Source organism: Miscanthus floridulus, chromosome 8 (genome assembly GCF_019320115.1).
Source record: "Miscanthus floridulus cultivar M001 chromosome 8, ASM1932011v1, whole genome shotgun sequence".
NCBI classification, from domain to species: Eukaryota; Viridiplantae; Streptophyta; class Magnoliopsida; order Poales; family Poaceae; genus Miscanthus; species Miscanthus floridulus.
In genome coordinates, this window is record NC_089587.1 from 82,950,002 (window position 1) to 82,969,052 (window position 19,051).

The window sequence follows — 19,051 nt, forward strand, 5'->3', positions numbered from 1 at the left end:
CACTGTAAGATATTGTATAGTACCAAATAGGATACTTTACTTATAACCCTACCCCTCTAGAGTATATAAGGAGAGGCAGGGGTCCTCTACTCGACATCATGTATTCAATACAATACACCAAAGACACAGGACATAGGGTATTACGTCGATTGGATGGTCCGAACCTGTCTAAATCGTTGTCTATGCGCCTTGTGTCACCATCCGGTTCCTGATTACGCGCATCCCCACTGACAAATCTACCATCACGGGATACCCCTCGGTGGACTGTCGACGATATTCTGTCGATAGTTTGCATATGTGTGTTCATAGGGATGAGTGTGCGTGTGTGGGGGCGTCTACGTTGTACCGTATAATTCTAAAAAAAGGTACACTTATAAAAGTAAAAGAGAATAAAGGCAGTAGAAATTTAACATGCTAACTTCCCCGACACTTTCTTAAGCACATATAGATAACACTAACGCACCGTGCCCCACTCAGCCTCGCTGCTCTCCCTCGCGCCGATCGCTCCCACCAGCGACGCGCGCCCCGCCCGCGATGCTTGTTCCCTCCCGTCGCCTGCCCCACTCGTCGCGCGCCACGCCGACGCGGATTCGCCGCCTCCACTGCGTCTCGCGCTCGGAATCACGCCTCCCGCCCAGTCTAGTTTCGCCCGTCGCGGCCGCGCACCCATCCGCCTGTTGTTGCCACTGCGGAGCCCGTGCTGCCGATGAGCTTTGCACCGGCGACCTCCGCGTCACTCCGTGGTATTGAACTCCACGTCGATGAGCCTTTTGCAACCGTATGTTTCACGCGTTTTAGATATATATTTCATGTGTTTCATCTGTATGTTACATGTGTTTCATCTGGATGTTGCAAAATAATCTGGTGTTGCATATGTTGCAATGACTACACATGTATGTTTCAAGTGTATGTTCCACAAGTTTTAGTTGTTTCAGACGTACGTTGCAAATGTATATTCCAAATGTTTCAGCTGTTTTAGAAGCATGTTGCAAATATTTTATCCGGATATTGCAAAGCAGGTATGTTTCAAGAGTATATTGCATATGTTGCAACGGTCGAACGGATGTTGTAGAGGAGATAAGACGTTATGATGGGGAAGGGGCGCGACTGAGACAGAGCGCGGCTGTGGATGGCGTCGCGGTGAGGGGAGGAGCGTGGCGTGGTGGGGGAATGAGCGTGGCGGGCTTGACGCTGGGGCGCAGCCAGGATGGGATCAAGGCGTGGGGTCGCGGGCGGCCAGACGCGGGCGCTGGTGCGGGTTCTGATGCGAGCGCAGGGCGTCCGATGCGACGCGGGTATAGTCGTTGAAGCTGCGTCCCCACGGGGGCTAGCGTCTAGGCCCAAGGCTAGCCGTGCCGTATAGATAAAAGAATATAAAATCCAACCTCTATATGTGCTTTTAAAAAAAATATAAATGCATATGCACCGTCAATCCTAACTTGGCCTATAATTTCTCCCTTAAATATCTCCACGGTATATATGAATTCTCACTTAATTATCATTTTATTGACCAAATAGAAAAATAGAACTAACTCATATTAACGTTCTCGGTCAACTCCCAGCTCTAACTAACATGCCACTTCTAACGGCGCCAAGGTCTCCTTTCCTTTCTCCCCTGTTCAGTGTTCAGCCAAAGGCCAAAGCCTCCTCCCCCAACCCAATCCCGTCACGTCTCACTCTCCCCTTCCCTGCCTCGGGAACACCCTAGCAATGGAGCCCAAATCCACCACCCCTCCCCCTCCCCCGGTCATGGGCGCGCCCGTCGCGTACCCTCCGCCGCCCGGCGCCGCGTACCCCGCCGGGCCGTACGCGCACGCGCCGGCGGCCGCGCTGTACCCTCCTCCCCCGCCGCCGCCGGCTCCCCCGTCCTCGCAGCAAGGCGCCGCGGCGGCGCAGCAGCTGCAGCTGTTCTGGGCGGAGCAGTACCGCGAGATCGAGGCCACCATGGACTTCAAGAACCACAACCTGCCGCTGGCCCGCATCAAGAAGATCATGAAGGCCGACGAGGACGTCCGCATGATCGCCGCCGAGGCGCCCGTCGTCTTCGCCCGCGCCTGCGAGATGTTCATCCTCGAGCTCACCCACCGCGGCTGGGCGCACGCCGAGGAGAACAAGCGCCGCACGCTGCAGAAGTCCGACATCGCCGCCGCCGTCGCGCGCACCGAGGTCTTCGACTTCCTCGTCGACATCGTGCCGCGGGACGAGGCCAAGGACGCCGACTCCGCCGCCGCCATGGGAGCAGCCAGGATCCCGCACCCCGCCGCCGGCCTGCCCGCCGCCGACCCCATGGGCTACTACTACGTCGAGCCGCAGTAACGAATTTGCCTCCTTATCATGGCTTCGCTTCCATGGAGCCTCTGCGGTTTTTATTTAGTAAATTAATTACTGAGAGTGCCCTGCTGTTTACCCTTGTTCTGTCGTTGCCACCAATAACTCTAAGATGGCGTGATGATGATCATCTGGTGTGCCCCCCTTTTGAGTAACAAGTGATTCCATTTCATTTCTGATTTGAGAGAGATGACTGCTCGTAATTAAGAGGGAGGCTGCGTGATGGTGATGGTTCATGCCATGCTTAACAGATAAGATTGTTTGCCTGTCGTAATTATTAATCATTGTGCTATTACTCTTACCTTGTCCAACTCCCAACTGCCGTGTTCTTGTTACTTTGTCCTGAAGCTATAGTATTTGTGTAATGTCATGCCGTTCTTTATATTTTTGTAGTAGGATAGAAAAGCAATTATTTCCAATTGTAACGCAATGGGGGCTTTATGTAATCTCAAGCTTGTCGGTGGCACACATATTTTCTCTGTATTATTCAATCATTTTGTTTTGTTTTTTTCTCCTGCTGTGTAATCATGTTCCTCTTTGGAATAATTTGAGGGACCTTATGTTTGCTAAATTTCCAGAGTATGAATGTGTTTCCTGATTCAGTGATTCTTGGAATAGATCCAGGCCAGTGTATTTTGCCAAATATCCAGAACTTGTATTTGTATACCCTGTTTCTTTCTCCTTGGAAAAGTTTCAGGCCACTGTTGTTTGTAGGATATACAAGCAATCAGTCAATCACTTTGTGATAGCTACACCATGGGAAGTTACTAGGACCTTGCAGTGCTCCTAGCAATGGCAGATATGCAAGGATCCAGAATTTTCGTTTGCTGTGCAAACTTCCATACATTTTCTGCTGCTTTGTAGGTGGCGATGTTCAAGTTTATTTTCTTCAAGTTGGTAGCTCTGTTTCTTGGAGGGCATTTGGATGAATTGTGTTTCTTCAAGTTAACTAGTGGCCCCTGATGATTTATTTGGTTAACAGTTTGCCTAGTAGCCGCTTCTTACTTAGGACATTTTTTTTTTCAATAGAGTATACTCCAAACTCTACGTATCCATGATGTACTTTGTCACGACTCACGATATATTATTGTATGTATGTACTGCTGTACTGGACTTGATGTGCTGAAATATGGAGCTTTTTTTTTCTGAAGCTGGCTTAACTTCTCTCTCTCTTTTGTGTGTGTGTGTGTGTGTGTGTGAGAGAGAGAGAGAGAGAGAGAGAGAGACAGACAGAGCGCATCTTTAGCTAAGTAATGGCTGCAAACATACGCAATTCTCTTAGTTGCTGCTTTATGGAGTAATCATGATTGGCACTTGCATTGGACAGTTAACATTGTACCTCTCACTTTCATATCTAAAATCTAATTGATTGCTTTGAGCTGCCGGGAACTCCGAACAAATTGATGTTACAGGTAAACTAGATATCAGAACATTTGGGTGTTGCTGCTCCATCTTTTACTGTATGAATTATGCTGCTGGAATGCTGTTTTGCACCAACTAATCGTATACCTGAATACACTGGAATCTGAACGATGACAAAAATGCGCTGATGCCATTAAACTTCTGCATCGTTTCCACACCGGTAAACCGAATTTCATTACATGGCAACGAAATTACAGAAAGTATCAGTTCAGAACCATAGACCAAATGTAAACGAAACTACCATTACTCAAGCAAACAATCACAAAGGGAACGAATGCAAGAGTGCGCAGCCACTACAGACATAGCATCTACCCACAGATAGCACCAAAACACGGATAAAAGCGTTCCATACAAGGCACCCGGCCACAGCACCAGATGGTCACTAACAGCTCGAAACATCCCCAGAGCTTAACCAACGAACGGAACCATCTGAAGATCCTCCTGAGAACGCGTCTGCAACTCCTGCTTATGGAAGAAGAGGGCCGCCGTCTTCACCACCTCAGCTCCTTGGATCACTTGCTTCTTGAGGCCATCCTTTAGCATGCCTGCCCAGTATGTAAGAAAAGAGCAAATCATACAAATAATCTCAGTAGGAGATTTAATTTTCTTGTTGTCAAAGCACACTGTGTTTCTGGTCCGCCAGATGGCCCAGCAAACAGCAACCAACCCCACAGAATGAAAATTGGGGGCTTGTGGAAGAATCCTTTGGATCCAAAACCAATATTGGTTCAAGCTATTTGGTCTACAATCAGCACCCAGAGAATATGCAAGCAAACTCCAGACATATTTAGCCGTTGGGCATTCAAAAAACAAATGTTGTCCATTTTCATTGTCAGTGCAGAAGGTACATGAGGGGGAACCCTTCCACTTACGTTTGATCAAATTATTCTTAGTAAGAATAGCATCCTGAGAAACAAGCCACATGAAAATCTTGATTTTTAAAGGAATCTTAGCTTTCCAGACATGTTTAAAGTTGGGGCCATATTCATGTCTACACAGATACTTGTATGTTGATTTCACAAAAAAACAAACCATTTTTGTTCCAATCCCATTTAGCATGATTTTTATCACTATTAGTACCATACCGGTAAACAATATCATGTAGCCTTCTAAGCTGGCATTGCAGGTCTTCATGCAACCACCTCATCTTCATATATTCAACAGTACAATCCTGATCTTCACTGATTTGAAAAAGCCCAGGAAACTTGTCTGCTAAGGAGATAAGGCCACACCATTTATCATGCCAGTGTTAGTGTTGATCTCATCCAACTCGGCCCAATGGTTGAGTCGGGCCTTGATTCAGTGCCCTGATCGGGGCATCCAACCAAACTAAGGTTGGTGGGCCCCCGTCGCGCAGCACCATATGAAAGCAGGTGGGGGTCAGGGCACATGATACAAGGTTCAACTGAGCCGCTAGACGCCCCCACCTACTTCCTAAACCTAGACCGATCAAGAGGGGTGCTGCCAGCGACGAGAAGCGCCACCACCGCCTCTGTGCCACACCGGACGTCTACGCCATGCCGGACTCCACTACGTCCTCTACCCCGACGCTGCCGCCACCGGATCCACCGCCGCTGGACGACGCCACCGACTGGACCTCAACATGGATGGCTCATCCTTTCCCAAAGTCGATGGTCAGCCACTCCTACATCTCCCTCTCTCACTGTCTCCCTCTCTGTATCAAGTTATAGGTTGAATTGAACTAAACAAGTACCAGATTCACCTTCCAATCTACACCTAACAATGGTATCAGATCCGGCAGGGGTAGTAGCAGTTTAGAAGAAGTTGAAAAAGATCCAATTCGGATCGAAGCAGAGGGTTTCGAACCCTAACCCGAGAAGGGGAAGAACATCAGAAGAAAGAGGGTTCGATTCGGCCCGATTCGGATCGACCCAAATCCGAACCCTAACCCGTGTAGATCGATTCGGAGAAGAAAAACAGTAACAGAGGGTTCGCGCTGAATCCTCACCCTAACCCGACTCGACCCTAACCTTAAACCTAGATCGGACGAGCTCCGAGAAGAAGAGTAAGAAGAATCAAGTAGAAAGAATAAGGGGAAAAGTTTTAGGGAGGCGGCTTACCTCGCCGGCCTCCACTCACCGAAGCACTCTGGGAAAGACTCCGCGCCGGCGCACCGCGATGCGTGCTAGGGTGCCGCCGCTAGGGATGGCAATGGGGCGGATTCGGATCGGTGTGGAGTCTCTATGCATCCAAACCCGAAATCAAAACCCAAAACCGCACCGAACACCGATTCAGGTGATAATCCGTCCCCAAAACCGAACCCGCGGATACCCGAAACCCGCTTTGTATGACAACATAGTAAGAGAAATAAGGACTTTCTATAAACATATGCATGATATATATACACATATTCACATGTATAAACAAGAGGCAACAAATAATAAATATTTTCATGAGTCAACTTAGAATAAATTTAATAATATAAGTAAACAAGTTATTATTAGCATATTATAAAACATGAGTTTTAATTCCAAATGATTTATTTCGAATATCCATTGGATATCCACGGGTGAAAAACCAAACCCGAAACCGAACCCGATTGGTTTCGGGGCCCCGAACCCAAAAACTGTGGGTGAGAAATCATCCCCGAACCCGAACCCGCAAGACCCGAAACCTGCGGATATCCGACCTAAAACCGGCCCGTTGCCATCCTTGGCCGCCGCTAGACCGCTTGACGACGACACGCTCACCCGCTGGAGAGCGTGCGTGCCGGTGAGGGGGCCGACGATGGCACCACCACCCCTCTGCCAGCACCGGTGGCCGCTACCGCTCTAGCGCTCGGTCGCTGCCGCTAAGAGAGAGAAAGGGAGAGAGTGTGGGGTCAAGGGCAACGGCGCAAGGCTGCTCGACGGCGGCGCGCTCAGCCTCAGGCGAGCGTGCTCACCGGCGAGGGGCCCCGCGGCGGCACCACCATCTCCAACCACCGAGGTCCTAGAGAGAGAAGGGAGAGAGAGTGGACCATCGCGTGCGTAGAGAGATGAGGGAGGGGCGAGTGAGCTAGGGTTTTGGGGCGCGCGACCGCCTAGGCATTTTTGTTCTATCGAGGAGCGCGAACGGTCGTTCGATCAAGATCAATGGCCAGCGTTGATCGAACCGGGATCTGGCCCAGGCGGGAGTGCGTGGGTGGACGGCTTTGTCGGCCCAGGCCCAGGTTGTGGCCTGGAAGGCGCCGTGCGCGCGCGAGAAGAGCAGGCCGGGCCGGTTTTTGTCGCTGGGCCGAGCAACAGTGAAAAGTTTGAGCCCAATTTTTCCTTTTCTTTTTCCAGTAAATTGTTATTTCCTGGAAAATGATTAATGGCTCAAGAAAAAAAATAGCAAAAGAGAATTTTCCTATGGATAAAATTCACCAATTATGTTTAAGTTTCCGCTGCAAAGTTTAATGTTTATTATCTTCTAATTAAATTCGAACCAACGGGAGAATTTAATTTGAAGAGCAGTTATATTTAGTAAATCATGATTATGCTTATCCTCTAATTAATTGGAACCGACGGGAAAATTCAATTAGAGGAGTAGTCCATTTTTGTTTATGTAAGATTATGGTATTGTCATTTTTTGACCAACGTTGATGATGACAATATTATAATGAATTTGAGTTTAAAGTTTAAATCTCTAATAAATTTTACACCAACGTGATAATTTTTTTAGAGAGTAGATAATGACCAAGAAATGTTCCTGAACTAATAGAATGTATTTCATTATCAAGTTTCTGCTGCCATGATGTTGATTATCTTCCAATTAAATTCGAACCAATGAGAGAATTTAATTTTGAAGAGTAGTTATACGGATTTCAAGTTAATTTATGAGTTTTATGCATTAATTCTATTTTCTGCCCAACGGTGATGTAGAATTGATGCAGAAGCATATTGTATGTTTTATTTTTAACCCACGAGATCACTCGGCTGCATGCCAACGGACTGCAATGTTGGGGTGTGTGAATGAAAAGGCTTAAGTCAAGCCAGGATAATTTTTTGTTAGTTTACTAATTTCCTAATTAAATTAGAACCAACAGGAAGATTTAATTAAAAAATAAAGTATAAGTGAATGTTTTAGTTGTCATGATTAAGTTTTCGTATAGATGTATCCCGCACGGGGAGAAGTTTGGCATAGTATTTATGCTAGTCAATCCTGCATGGCATGAGAAGTTTTCTGATGATTCACATGTTTTGTATCCCGCATAGCGAGAGAAGCTTGGGTAGCTCTTATGCTGTCCTAATATTGACCTTGGCATAAAAGAAATACATCATCATGGTCAATACTAACTAAAGGATAAGAAAAGATGCAAGCGTGACTTGCAAAAGTACAACTAATGAAAGACCTCATTGAGTTGTTGAAGTGAAATAAGGAAAGTGTACTCCTAAACGGATCAAGAAATAACTTTGTTTACATGATATAATCATGTGAATGAAATAAGTTATAAGTGTCTTGTTCACAGGCTCTCTAAATAGTTATCGAAATTATGGCAGTAAAGCTCGTGCCATATTTCGAGGGGGGTATTAAGATCAATTAAGAAAGATACTCTTCATTAAAGAGTGAGATAAAGATTAATTAAGATGAAACTGTTGGAGGAGTACAACGGTAATAACAATGATACCCCTAAACAGAGAAATAGCTAAATTCCTGGACCTTTTAAAGTTCTGACAGGAAGATAGCGTAGTCAGCCTCAAAGATGTTAAGGTGATGCTTAAAGCGCCATATGAGGTTTTAAAAGATTAAACCGATGATAAGGTGGTGCTTAAAGCGCCATATGAGGTTTTAAAAGATTAAACCCAAAATAAGACATTTGAAGATACACCATTTTTTAGAAAAGATAAAAAGATCTAGGGGAGCATGGTATATAGAGGTATGTAGAGACCTAAGACTTGAAGAGAAGAGTGACTGTATGCCCACTCCAGTGACTTAGAAGCAACAAGTTTCTCAATACCTGTTGATGTTGTATGACCAATACAACACCTATTGTTAGCTCTTCGAAGAAGATGAATAATGTAAATAAGGATCTTGTTATACAGGAGCCTGTAGAATCAATTGTCTCTTGGCAATGAAAAGCAACGACAACCCATATGAAAGTGTCAGTAGCTGAGGCCCCAGAAGATCTCAAAGAATTAGTAAACCAGTTTTTTCCAATGACTATGAAGTCTATGTTAATAAAGAAATTCAAATGAAGTGTAATCCCACCTCATTTGAAGAAGCCATGAGAAGCGTTTACTCATTTAAATGGCAAGAAGATATGAAGTTGAAATAAATTCGATGAATACCAACGATGTTTGGGACTTAGAAGTAATTCCTAATGAAGACAAAATAGTAGGCTGTTAATGGGTCTATAAGATAAAATGTTGACTCCAAAGGAAATGTAGAAAGAAATAAAGCACGACTTGTAGTAAAAGGCTTTATGCAAAGAGGATGGATAGATTACGATGAGAGTTTTCTCTCTAGTCTCATCCAAGGATTCTTTAGAATTGAAATGGTGTTATTGGCACATTAAGATTTAGAGTTACATCAGATGGATGTAAAGACGGCATTCCTCAACGGGGATTTGTATGAAAAATGTTTTCATGGCACAACTCAAAAGGTTTTGTCATGGAAGAAAAGAACATATGGGACGCCGCTCGTAGAAATCCATTTATGAGTTAAAAGTAAGTCTCTAGACAGTAACATTTAAAGTTGATGAAACAATGAGAAAGTTTGGGTTTTAAAGAAAATGAGAAGGACAATAGCATTTATGTGAGTATCAAAAATGGAAAATTCATTTTCCACATCCTATGAATAGATGACATTCTACTCATTAGTAGTGATGTTAATCTATTATTGGAGAAGAAGTTTTGTCCTTAAGTTTCCATGTGAATGATCTTGGTGAAGCGTCATTGGTTTTAGGAATCAAAATTCACCGAGATAGAAGAAAATGGGGTATTAGGACTATCGCAAAGGCATACTTAGAAAAGATTATAAAGAAATAAAGTATGCATGCGAGTAAACCTACGCCTGTTACTATAATCAAGGGTAATAGATTTAGGAACTTTAAGTGTTTCAGAAACCGATATGAGATCGATCAAATGAACATGGTTCCATATGTTTCAGTTGTTGGAAGCTTGATGAGTGTACAAGTACAAGTAAGAACTTACCCTGACGTAGTTTACGTATCTGAGATATTTTGGCAGAAGTCCAGTCTAGATATAGATCACTGGAATAGAGTTAAGAATGTCTTACAATTTTGCAAAGTATCATAGGCCTCATGCTGAGTAAGAAAGAACAAATACTCTTAAATAGTTGAGGGTACAAATGTTAAGTCTTGGCGAGATGTGTAGTGAAATCCATAATAGTTGCTAACACTCGCAGTTGGAGTATTATTGTGGAAAAGCTCCAAAGAAACAGTTGTGGTGTCATCAGTGATGCATATGATGGTATAGCTTGACATGAGGCTTAAGAAACAAGCAAAAGGTGGTTAAGGGAATTTGTACCCGGATTTAACAATGGTAGACAACAACAATAATTATTTAAAGTAAGTTAACTCCTAAGACAACATATCAAGTATGCTGCCAAACACATTGACACTTAGTTATATGTTGTAAAGGAGAAAATCTAAAATCATTTTGAAAGCACTGAGCACATAAGTACCGAGTAAGTACTTGCGGATCCGCTTACCAAAGGCTAACCACCCAGTGCGTTCAGAGAACACACAGTCGACGTGAGTTTATAGAAAAGCCTATGATTTCTGGATACTAAGGGCCTAGTTGAGTATCTGTTTCAAAACAGAGAGGTGCATTGTAGCTGTTAAATCTAATGGCAACTGACTGTGACGATGAAGCACGCTCTATGCACTGATCTGTGATGGAATAAAAAAAAGATAATGAAAGTTGAGTTTTAAGTATGAGGTGAGATCAAGGAGGAGATTGTTAGTGTTGATCTCATCCGACTCGGCCCAACGGTCGAGTCGGGCCTTGATCCAGTGCCCTGATCGGGGGCATCCAACCAAACCAAGGTTGGTGGGGCCCCCGTCACACAGCACCATATAGAAGCAGATAGGGGCCAGGGCACATGATACAAGGTTCACCTGAGCCGCTAGACGCCCCCACCTACTTCCTAAACCTAGACCGATCGAGAGGGGTGCTGCTAGCGACGGGAAGCACCACCACCGCCTCTGCACCATGCCGGACGTCTACGCCATGCCGGACTCCACTGCATTCTCTACCCTGACGCCGCCGCCACCGGATCCACCGCCGCCGGACGACTCCACCGACTGGACCTCGACATGGACGGCTCATCCTTTCCCAAAGCCGACAGTCAGCCACTCCTACATCTCCCTCTCTCACTGTCTCCCTCTTTATATCAAGTTATAGGTTGAATTGAACTAAACAAGTACCGGATTCACCCTCCAATCTACACCTAGATGATCCTAAGAATCTAACAGCCTGAAGCTAGTGGATTTACCATTGCCCACTATCATAGTTCTACCTTTCAAGTATACAGGTCTTACTTTCAGTAAGTCATTCCAGACAGAAGAGTTTCTGGGGCTTTTCTTTAAGTGAGCAATGACCCCTTTTTTCAGATACTTTTTCCTGATGATATCTTGCCAGATTCCCTCTCCATTTTCAGCTTTCCACCACCACTTACAAAGTAAGCTGATATTCATTCTCCTCAGATCCTTAACCCCTAGACCACCTTTATTCTTTGGTTTTGTAATTCTGGCCCACTTAACTAAATCGTATTTCCTTTTTAAATTCCCCCCTTGCCAGAAAAATCTTTTCCTGACAGAGTCCATCTTGTTAAGGACTGACACAGGCAGCCAAAACATGGACATAGCATATACAGTAAACTTCTGCATCTAAGAAAAGATCATAACCACACGAAGTTCAAGTCACTGGGGCATGTTCGTCATCAGCTCAGGGTTCACAGAAAGATGACACCTGCACACGGTCGTTTAACAAAATGATCTTGAGCTTCTTTTAGTTAATTGTCCAAATTGTTAGAAACCTGAATAAGAGAGAAATTGCGCACGGAATATCACTTCGACTCAAGTTGCTGAAGAGCTAAGCAAAACTTGTCTTTCTGAAATTGCATAAATTTCTCATGCTACAGAGGCTCAAACAACAAGCCTAAAGGGTTTCCATTACAGAATATTAACTGAAGCTCCAGCTACCGTAAAAATTACAATAAAGAATGCGCATTTCTGCCATTTCAGAGGGTCTTGCCAAGGGAGCACAAGTAGTGTCTCTGTTCCCTGCGCGGCGAACAGTCCCCCATTTTTGGTTCTGCAGATCAGCTAAAGAAGCTGGCGCCCTGCATGCAAGCAAGAATAAACCTGCGTCAATAACAACATTTCGATCATTTACGTTTGAATTCCAAATGTGTTGTACTACCAATTGCAAGAAACCACAGCAAGGTGGGAAACATCGTGGAATTTCGTTAGAGTTTGATGAAAACATGACCCGAAATAAGCCAAGAGCAAGGTGGAAAAACAACGAGAAATTGAGTTGATTCAGAACTCACACAACGCTATATAACCTCCATCCATCCTAGGTGCAGAGGATGAACTTGCCGGAGGGCAAGGCGGCGGCGGCGACGGCGAGGAGGCAGAGTGTGACGACGTTCTGCCGACACCACCGGAGCGGTGCCCACGCGCCCGCGCCCTCCACGCTGGCGCACTTGGCCCTCGTCACCCCGTACTGCGGCTCCTTGGACAGGTCGAACGCGGCGCCCTTCAAGCGCAGCTCCTGCACGGCCCGCGCGAGCGCGCGCGCGTCGCCGCGGTCCCGGCGAAGCCGCGCCGCGGCGCGCCAGTAGGCGCACACCCGGAGCTGCACGGCCACGGCGAGCGCGAGCGACGCCGCCAGGGACAGAGACGACGGCGCCCACCACCTCCTGCACGCGGCGGAAGGGGAAGGGGAAGCGGCGGCGGTGGAGGCGGACGCGGCCACGGACGCAGCGAAGAGGAGCACGAGGGAGAGGCCGTGGAAGGCGAGGAAGGCCGCGCAGAGGTAGAAGGCGTCCCGGCGCGCCGTGTCCATGCGCGCTTCCAGCGCGCAAGCGCGGCGGCCCAGGCGGTCCTCCTCCCACTGCCACAGCTTGAGCAGCAGCAGGTGCCCCGCACTCGCTGCGATCTCCCCGAGCGGGTGGCCCTCACCCGCCGCCGCCGCCGTCGACTTGTCAAGAAAGGCCTCCTCGCCTCCGTAGGCTTCGCCGCCGTCGACGGCCACCGGGATCTCCACGACGTGGGCCTCGTTCTTGGCCGGCTCCGCCATGGCAAAGGTCGTCGGTTCTTGGTTTCTTTCTTTCCTTTTGTCTATCTAGGAAGAACGGATCTTTGTCGGGACCGGACTTGGGGGAGGAAACAGGGGAAGCGGCGATCTCTCAGGGAAAGATCAGAGTTGATGTGAGATCGGAGTCCGGAAGGGGAAGCGCAGATGGAAAGGCGAGAGTGGAAGCACGGTGATCGATCTGGCGGCCGCCGTGGGTTGGGCGCGGCGCGGCTTAAGGCCGGCGGGATGGCGCTGCGTCCAACGGTCGGGTGGCCGAGCGCTTTTGGGAGAGGCAGGCAACGGTCACATCTTGGGTGGGCCTTGTAGTGTTTCCGTGGGCCACAAAGGGCCCATAGACCTTGAGGGCTGCTGTGTTGTGGGAGATATTAGGTCCAAAGTCATAGACCGAAGGCCCAACTGAAACTTGTATACCCACGAGAAAAGTGTGACGCGAGGGAGATCGAGAGCAGCGTCACCACTATCCGATGCGGTAGGCGTGTGCGGACAACGCCGGCGACGAGCTGAGCCGACGACGCGATACGGTGAGCACCGCGGATGTCACACCGAAGATTATATTCCCCGGGCGTTCGACCGCATCGCTCATCACACCGGGCGTGTCGTATCTCTTCCGTTACCTTTCGCCGTCACCGGCGGCCGGTTGACACCGCTGCTGGCTTCTGCGAGCACTCCATTTCCATGGCGCTCGACGGCATGTCGCATCTATAAGTATTCGCCTTCCGGGTCAGCTTGTTTGCACACGACAAGTCCAGGGAGTAGGGCAGGGAGACGTGGCTTGCTTCTGCCTCCCAGCCATGGCGCGCTTCGCCTCCGCCGTCCTCCTCGCCGCTGCCCTGCTCATGGTAATGATCGATCGAACAACCCGCTGGTCAGTGCACGTAAGGTAGAGGAAGACGCATTCACGAAGTTCTCCTTGCCTCCCCTCCCCCTGGGCTTCACTTGTTCAGGCTGGACGGCTGACGAATGCGGGGCCATCGACGACGGCCGAGGAGGTGTTCTGGCGCGCACTCCTGCCAGGCTCCGCCGTGCCGGACGCCGTCCTCCAGCTCCTACGCCCAGGTCGGTTCTCCTCTCACTTTGCTGGTTCTATCTTGGAGAATGTACGGTTTGATCAGGGACCAATGCACTTGCACATGTGAATGGAACGTTCAGCTACGACTACATCACCTACGAAGCGCCCAGCGAGCCAAGGGGTACCGGCCAGCGGCGGCGCGAGAGACGACGACGACGACGACGACCCTTCGTTCAAAGGCTACGAGTTCAGCTACGACGCGCCCATTGCGACGACGCGAGGCGGTGGGGCGGCCACGCCGACGCCGACGGCCCCGACGGCGGCGGTGTTCTTCCACGAGGAGGCGGTGCGCGTGGGCGAGCGCCTGCCGCTCCACTTCCGGGCCGCGGCGCCAGCCGCGCTGGGTCTCCTGCCGCGCGGCGTCGCGGACTCCATCCCGTTCACGACGGCGGCGCTTCCGGCCGTCCTCGCGCTCTTCGGCGTCCCGCCGGGCTCGTCCAGGGCCGCCGCCATGGCCGAGACGCTGCGCACCTGCGAGCGGCCCCCGCCAGTCGCCGGGGAGGCCGAGGAGGCCAGGTTCTGCGCCACGTCGCTGGAGGCCATGGTGGAGCGCGCCGTGGCGGCGCTGGGCACGCGCGACGTCCGTGCGGTCACCTCCGCGCTGCCCCGCGCGGGGCTGCCGCCGCAGGCGTACACCGTCCGCGCCGTGCGGCGCATCGGCGGCGGCGCCAGCTTCGTGGCGTGCCACGACGAGGCGTACCCGTACACCGTGTACTGGTGCCACGGCACGGGGCCCGCCAGGGCGTACCTGGTGGAGATGGAGGGCGCCCGCGGCGGCGGCGCGGTCACCGTGGCCTTTGTCTGCCACACCGACACGTCCCGGTGGAACCCGGAGCACGTCTCGTTCAAGGTCCTCGGCACCAAGCCCGGCGGCGCGCCCGTCTGCCACCTGATGCCGTACGGCCACGTCATCTGGGCCAAGAACGTGAAGCCCTCGCCGGCGTGAGGAGCTAGCGGGGCACCATTAATATCCATTCATTCCGCTGGAGAATGAAGTATTTCTGTGTTGTATTCAGGACTTGGCCGTCTGATCTGCTCTTGTTTCTGCCTGTCCTGTGGTGTTCTGTGCCTGGTCACTAGACCAGCGTCTGCAATAAAATGGACTCTGCTGTGTGCAGTTTGTGCTACATGAACATAGGCCCCGTTTAGATCCAAATTTTTTTAGTTTTTGGTTACTGTAGCACTTTCGTTTTTATTTGTCAATTAATGTCTAATTATGGAATAATTAGGTTCGAAAGTTTCGTCTCACGATTTCTCATCCAACTGTGCAATTAGTTTTTTTTTCGTCTATATTTAGTACTCCATGCATACGCCGCAAGATTCGATGTGACGGGTACCGCGAACGGAGCCATACTCTATTGTGAAATCACTTATAACGCGCTGTGACAAAGAACTGAGTCTGAACAGGAAAAGGAACTGCTGGTCGACTATCCACAGAGCTTTCCGACCAAGTGTGCGTGTTGCTTTCTCACCTCTTGGTCGGAAAGGTTACTGCTGACGTTTCTCCATGGTGTACGGGATGGGGAAAAACAGAATTTGGCACACCTGACCATCTGTTCCTGCAAAGCAATGGCAAATTCAAAGATCCAAACAAACCAGACCCAATATGGATGTGTACGAAAACAAAAGTATGCTGTGTGATGGATCGAGTAGCTCGCCCTCCTCCTATCAGTCCTCATCCTTTGATAGTGGTACATATTGATATGAGTATATCTAATCAAACAAGCAAAATGAACAACAGATCAAAAATAAATCAATCAAAGAAGGAAATAAACAGCTGACCCACAAAAACTGAATATAGTCACTGAATCATTAGGATGCTAATCAAACTTCTGGTACGCATATTTGTAACTGACACAGCAAAACAATATGCATGGCGTACAAATTTTTTTCAAACTGAAAGATCGTCAATGATACATAACTGCTAGCCCTTTTTATCACCATACAGTTTTGTATGAACATGTCTGAGAGATTTAAGTAGAAGCAGAGCCAAAGTATTCATGTAATAGTTTAGTGAAGCACAAACCATATTGTAAACCATCCTGTACCAACCTCTTTTTGAAAAAGGGAACTGATAGGAAGGAGACATTGCAATGTAGTTTGAAAATTTATTCTCTAAATATCACAGTAGCCATGTGTATTCTATAGAATTAGATAAAATATCATTTACTTTTATAAATAGTTTCCTGAGAGCAGAAAATCATGGACACTTTTTTTCTTAGAAGTGAAGGACATGAACAAGGGAGCAGATCATTCATTAAAAGATTAAATGATTCAGTTACCTTAGCATGAATATAGGGACCTGGAAAGAGAAAAAAAATTAAATTTACTGTTTTTTCTACGGTTTTTTTTAGGTCAACGACGGGGGGAGGAGGGGTTGGTTAAGAGATCCCCACCTGATATATATTAAGCCACATATGCCGCCGTGAGCCTGTGGGTGGCGGGGCACATGGCCCAAACAAAGTTTTCAGAGTTACAAATGGAGAGGGGTAGACTCAAATAGGCAAAAGATTACACCAAATAGAGGAAAGACGAGCATCATTCTTTGGCAGGCGGCATCTCCATTGTCGCGCTGATTCTTGGCAAGCAGTGATCAGGCGCTGGTGATCTGGGTGCATGCCTCTAAACACAAATGTCACAGGTATCCTCGTCAAGTACCTTCTCGTCAGTTGACTCCCACAGGCACCGAACTTCAGCTATTACCTCAGCCTGCCAGCCTATGTGTCTCCAGAAAGCTTGGGCAAAAGGGCAACCTGAAATTATGTGGGCCGCATTCTCAAGCCCATGGCCACAAATGTCACAGGTATCCTCGTCAAGTACCTTCTTGTGCAGCAGATTGCTCTTGCAGTTGATTCTATTCTTCGTTAGCAACCATCCAAAGAACTTCACCCAGGGAGTGGCTATGTTCTTCCAGACAAACTGGTAGGCTGGGCAGGAGCTGCTGTTTCTCATAGAGGCTCTGTAAATCATACCTGAGAGCAGCCGCTGGTTGTTATCAGCAAAGAAGCATGATCTTTTGTCACTGCTGTTGTTGAGGGAGACCTCCTGTAACATGGACTCTAGCTTTTGTAGTTCTTCTATCGCCTGCCGACTTAGCCGCCGTTGTAACTGTGAGAGCAGTGATCTTGACAGCACCTCCCGGATTGAGGCTCCTTGCTCCACACAATGGCCGTGTAAGACCGGGAGGCTCTCTGCTAGTGGACAATCTCCTAACCAGACATCATCCCAAAATGCCGTGCTGCGTCCATCCCCAACATCAACCCTGGTAATCTTGCGGTATGCTGGAAGGAGCCCTCGAAGGACATCCCAGTGCACGCCGGCCAAATCCCCCTGCAGGCTATGTAGTTGTGTCTGTGTTTTTGCCCAGGTTGCCCATGCAGACCCCTCAGAGTGATGCAGCCGCTGTATCAGTTTGAGCAGCAAGCTCGCATTTTGTGTGTCCAGCCTTTTGATCCCATTATTCTACAGTTTGCATCATGCGCTTGGTACATACAGTAGAGAAAGAAATATTGCAAGGAAGATTTATTTTTTTCCCTGATGCCTTGCACCACGCACTTGGTACATGTAGTCTAGAAAGAAACATTGCAAGAAAGAATAAGGCTGTTGTTTCTTTACTGCCTTAACCTTATAGAAGAAGTGTCAGTTATCATAGTACAAGGCTAGCAGGCAACACTGATTATTAGCAAGTGCACTTACAAAGGCTGATGTGTCTAGATGCAATGTAATCGGTCTGAAATAGGTAAACCACCAAACCTCACAGCTGAGCAACTTATATGGTAGCAAACATGACATGTCATTGTATACAAATACATGTAGTATCCTATGGTGCCAGTTTTGCATACACATGGTAGAAAACTTAGCTGTAGTCCCGGTTCTCAACCCCCTTTAATTCCGGTTTTAGAACCGGGACTATGTAATCGGGACTAAAGGTCTTGATTTTTAGTCCCGGTTCCTCCAACTGGGAGTAGAGGTGTTTATTGAGTAAAAAAAAGTTGCAGCTGTGGAGATTCGAACCTACGACCTCCCTCAGAGTGATGCAGCCGCTGTATCAGTTTGAGCAGCAAGCTCGCATTTTGTGTGTCCAGCCTTTTGATCCCATTATTCTACAGTTTGCATCATGCGCTTGGTACATACAGTAGAGAAAGAAATATTGCAAGGAAGATTTATTTTTTTCCCTGATGCCTTGCACCACGCACTTGGTACATGTAGTCTAGAAAGAAACATTGCAAGAAAGAATAAGGCTGTTGTTTCTTTACTGCCTTAACCTTATAGAAGAAGTGTCAGTTATCATAGTACAAGGCTAGCAGGCAACACTGATTATTAGCAAGTGCACTTACAAAGGCTGATGTGTCTAGATGCAATGTAATCGATCTGAAATAGGTAAACCACCAAACCTCACAGCTGAGCAACTTATATGGTAGCAAACATGACATGTCATTGTATACAAATACATGTAGTATCCTATGGTGCCAGTTTTGCATACACATGGTAGAAAACTTAGCTGTAGTCCCGGTTCTCAACCCCCTTTAATTCCGGTTTTAGAACCGGGACTATGTAATCGGGACTAAAGGTCTTGATTTTTAGTACCGGTTCCTCCAACCGGGAGTAGAGGTGTTTATTGGGTAAAAAAAAGTTGCAGCTGTGGAGATTCGAACCTACGACCTCCCACTTCAGCTCTTGCACGCGTTACCATCTCACCTACTACCACACATCTAACTTAGATAAGATACGTTTTCCTTTTAAATTCAGTTTGGAGACACCTTTAGTCCGGGTTTGAGACATAAATCGGGACTAAAGGTACCTTTAGTCCAGGTTCGTGTCTCAAACCGGGACTAAAAGTCACACTTTTAGTTTGAGTTCATGTCTCAAATCGGGACTAAAGATTCTGGCACTGACGTGCCTCTGACACACCTCGGTAACCGTTACAACCGGGACTAAAGGGTAGAATTAGTCCCAATTT

General features: G+C 47.7%; 3 protein-coding genes across 4 annotated transcripts; 2 read left to right on the plus strand and 1 right to left on the minus strand.

Moving 5' to 3' along the window:
* The first annotated feature begins 1,624 nt into the window (after window positions 1-1,624).
* On the plus strand, window positions 1,625-3,438 carry LOC136472788 (nuclear transcription factor Y subunit C-6-like). The gene has a single exon (XM_066470493.1). It carries the CDS (start codon window positions 1,711-1,713, stop codon window positions 2,314-2,316), a length of 606 nt encoding a protein of 201 aa, XP_066326590.1. The 5' UTR covers window positions 1,625-1,710; the 3' UTR covers window positions 2,317-3,438.
* An 8,355-nt stretch (window positions 3,439-11,793) lies between these two features.
* On the minus strand, window positions 11,794-13,273 carry LOC136472789 (uncharacterized). Of its 2 annotated transcripts, none has more exons than XM_066470494.1 (2): window positions 12,253-13,273; window positions 11,794-12,042 (listed from the first exon to the last, which is right to left on the minus strand). In XM_066470494.1, the coding sequence occupies exon 1, from the start codon at window positions 13,002-13,004 to the stop codon at window positions 12,279-12,281; it is 726 nt and encodes a 241-aa protein (XP_066326591.1). In that variant the 5' UTR covers window positions 13,005-13,273; the 3' UTR covers window positions 11,794-12,042; window positions 12,253-12,278. The 2 variants fall into 2 exon arrangements, with proteins under 2 accessions (XP_066326591.1, XP_066326592.1); XM_066470495.1 differs by having other exon boundaries at window positions 11,794-12,064.
* Window positions 13,274-13,703: 430 nt separating this feature from the next.
* On the plus strand, window positions 13,704-15,218 carry LOC136472790 (protein RAFTIN 1A-like). The gene is made up of 3 exons (XM_066470496.1): window positions 13,704-13,861; window positions 13,967-14,078; window positions 14,172-15,218. The coding sequence occupies exons 1-3, from the start codon at window positions 13,814-13,816 to the stop codon at window positions 15,035-15,037; spliced, it is 1,026 nt and encodes a 341-aa protein (XP_066326593.1). The 5' UTR covers window positions 13,704-13,813; the 3' UTR covers window positions 15,038-15,218.
* The last annotated feature ends 3,833 nt before the right edge of the window (window positions 15,219-19,051 follow it).

What these genes read in the sequence shown, in the direction of transcription:
- LOC136472790 (XM_066470496.1), top strand. Translation starts at nt 13,814, where the DNA reads ATGGCGCGCTTCGCCTCCGCCGTCCTCCTCGCCGCTGCCCTGCTCATG. An exon ending in TCGCCGCTGCCCTGCTCATG is followed by an intron (nt 13,862 to 13,966) that starts GTAATGATCGAT and finishes TCACTTGTTCAG; the next exon opens with GCTGGACGGCTGACGAATGC. An exon ending in CCTCCAGCTCCTACGCCCAG is followed by an intron (nt 14,079 to 14,171) that starts GTCGGTTCTCCT and finishes TGGAACGTTCAG; the next exon opens with CTACGACTACATCACCTACG.
- LOC136472789 (XM_066470494.1), bottom strand. Translation starts at nt 13,004, where the DNA reads ATGGCGGAGCCGGCCAAGAACGAGGCCCACGTCGTGGAGATCCCGGTG.
- LOC136472788 (XM_066470493.1), top strand. Translation starts at nt 1,711, where the DNA reads ATGGAGCCCAAATCCACCACCCCTCCCCCTCCCCCGGTCATGGGCGCG.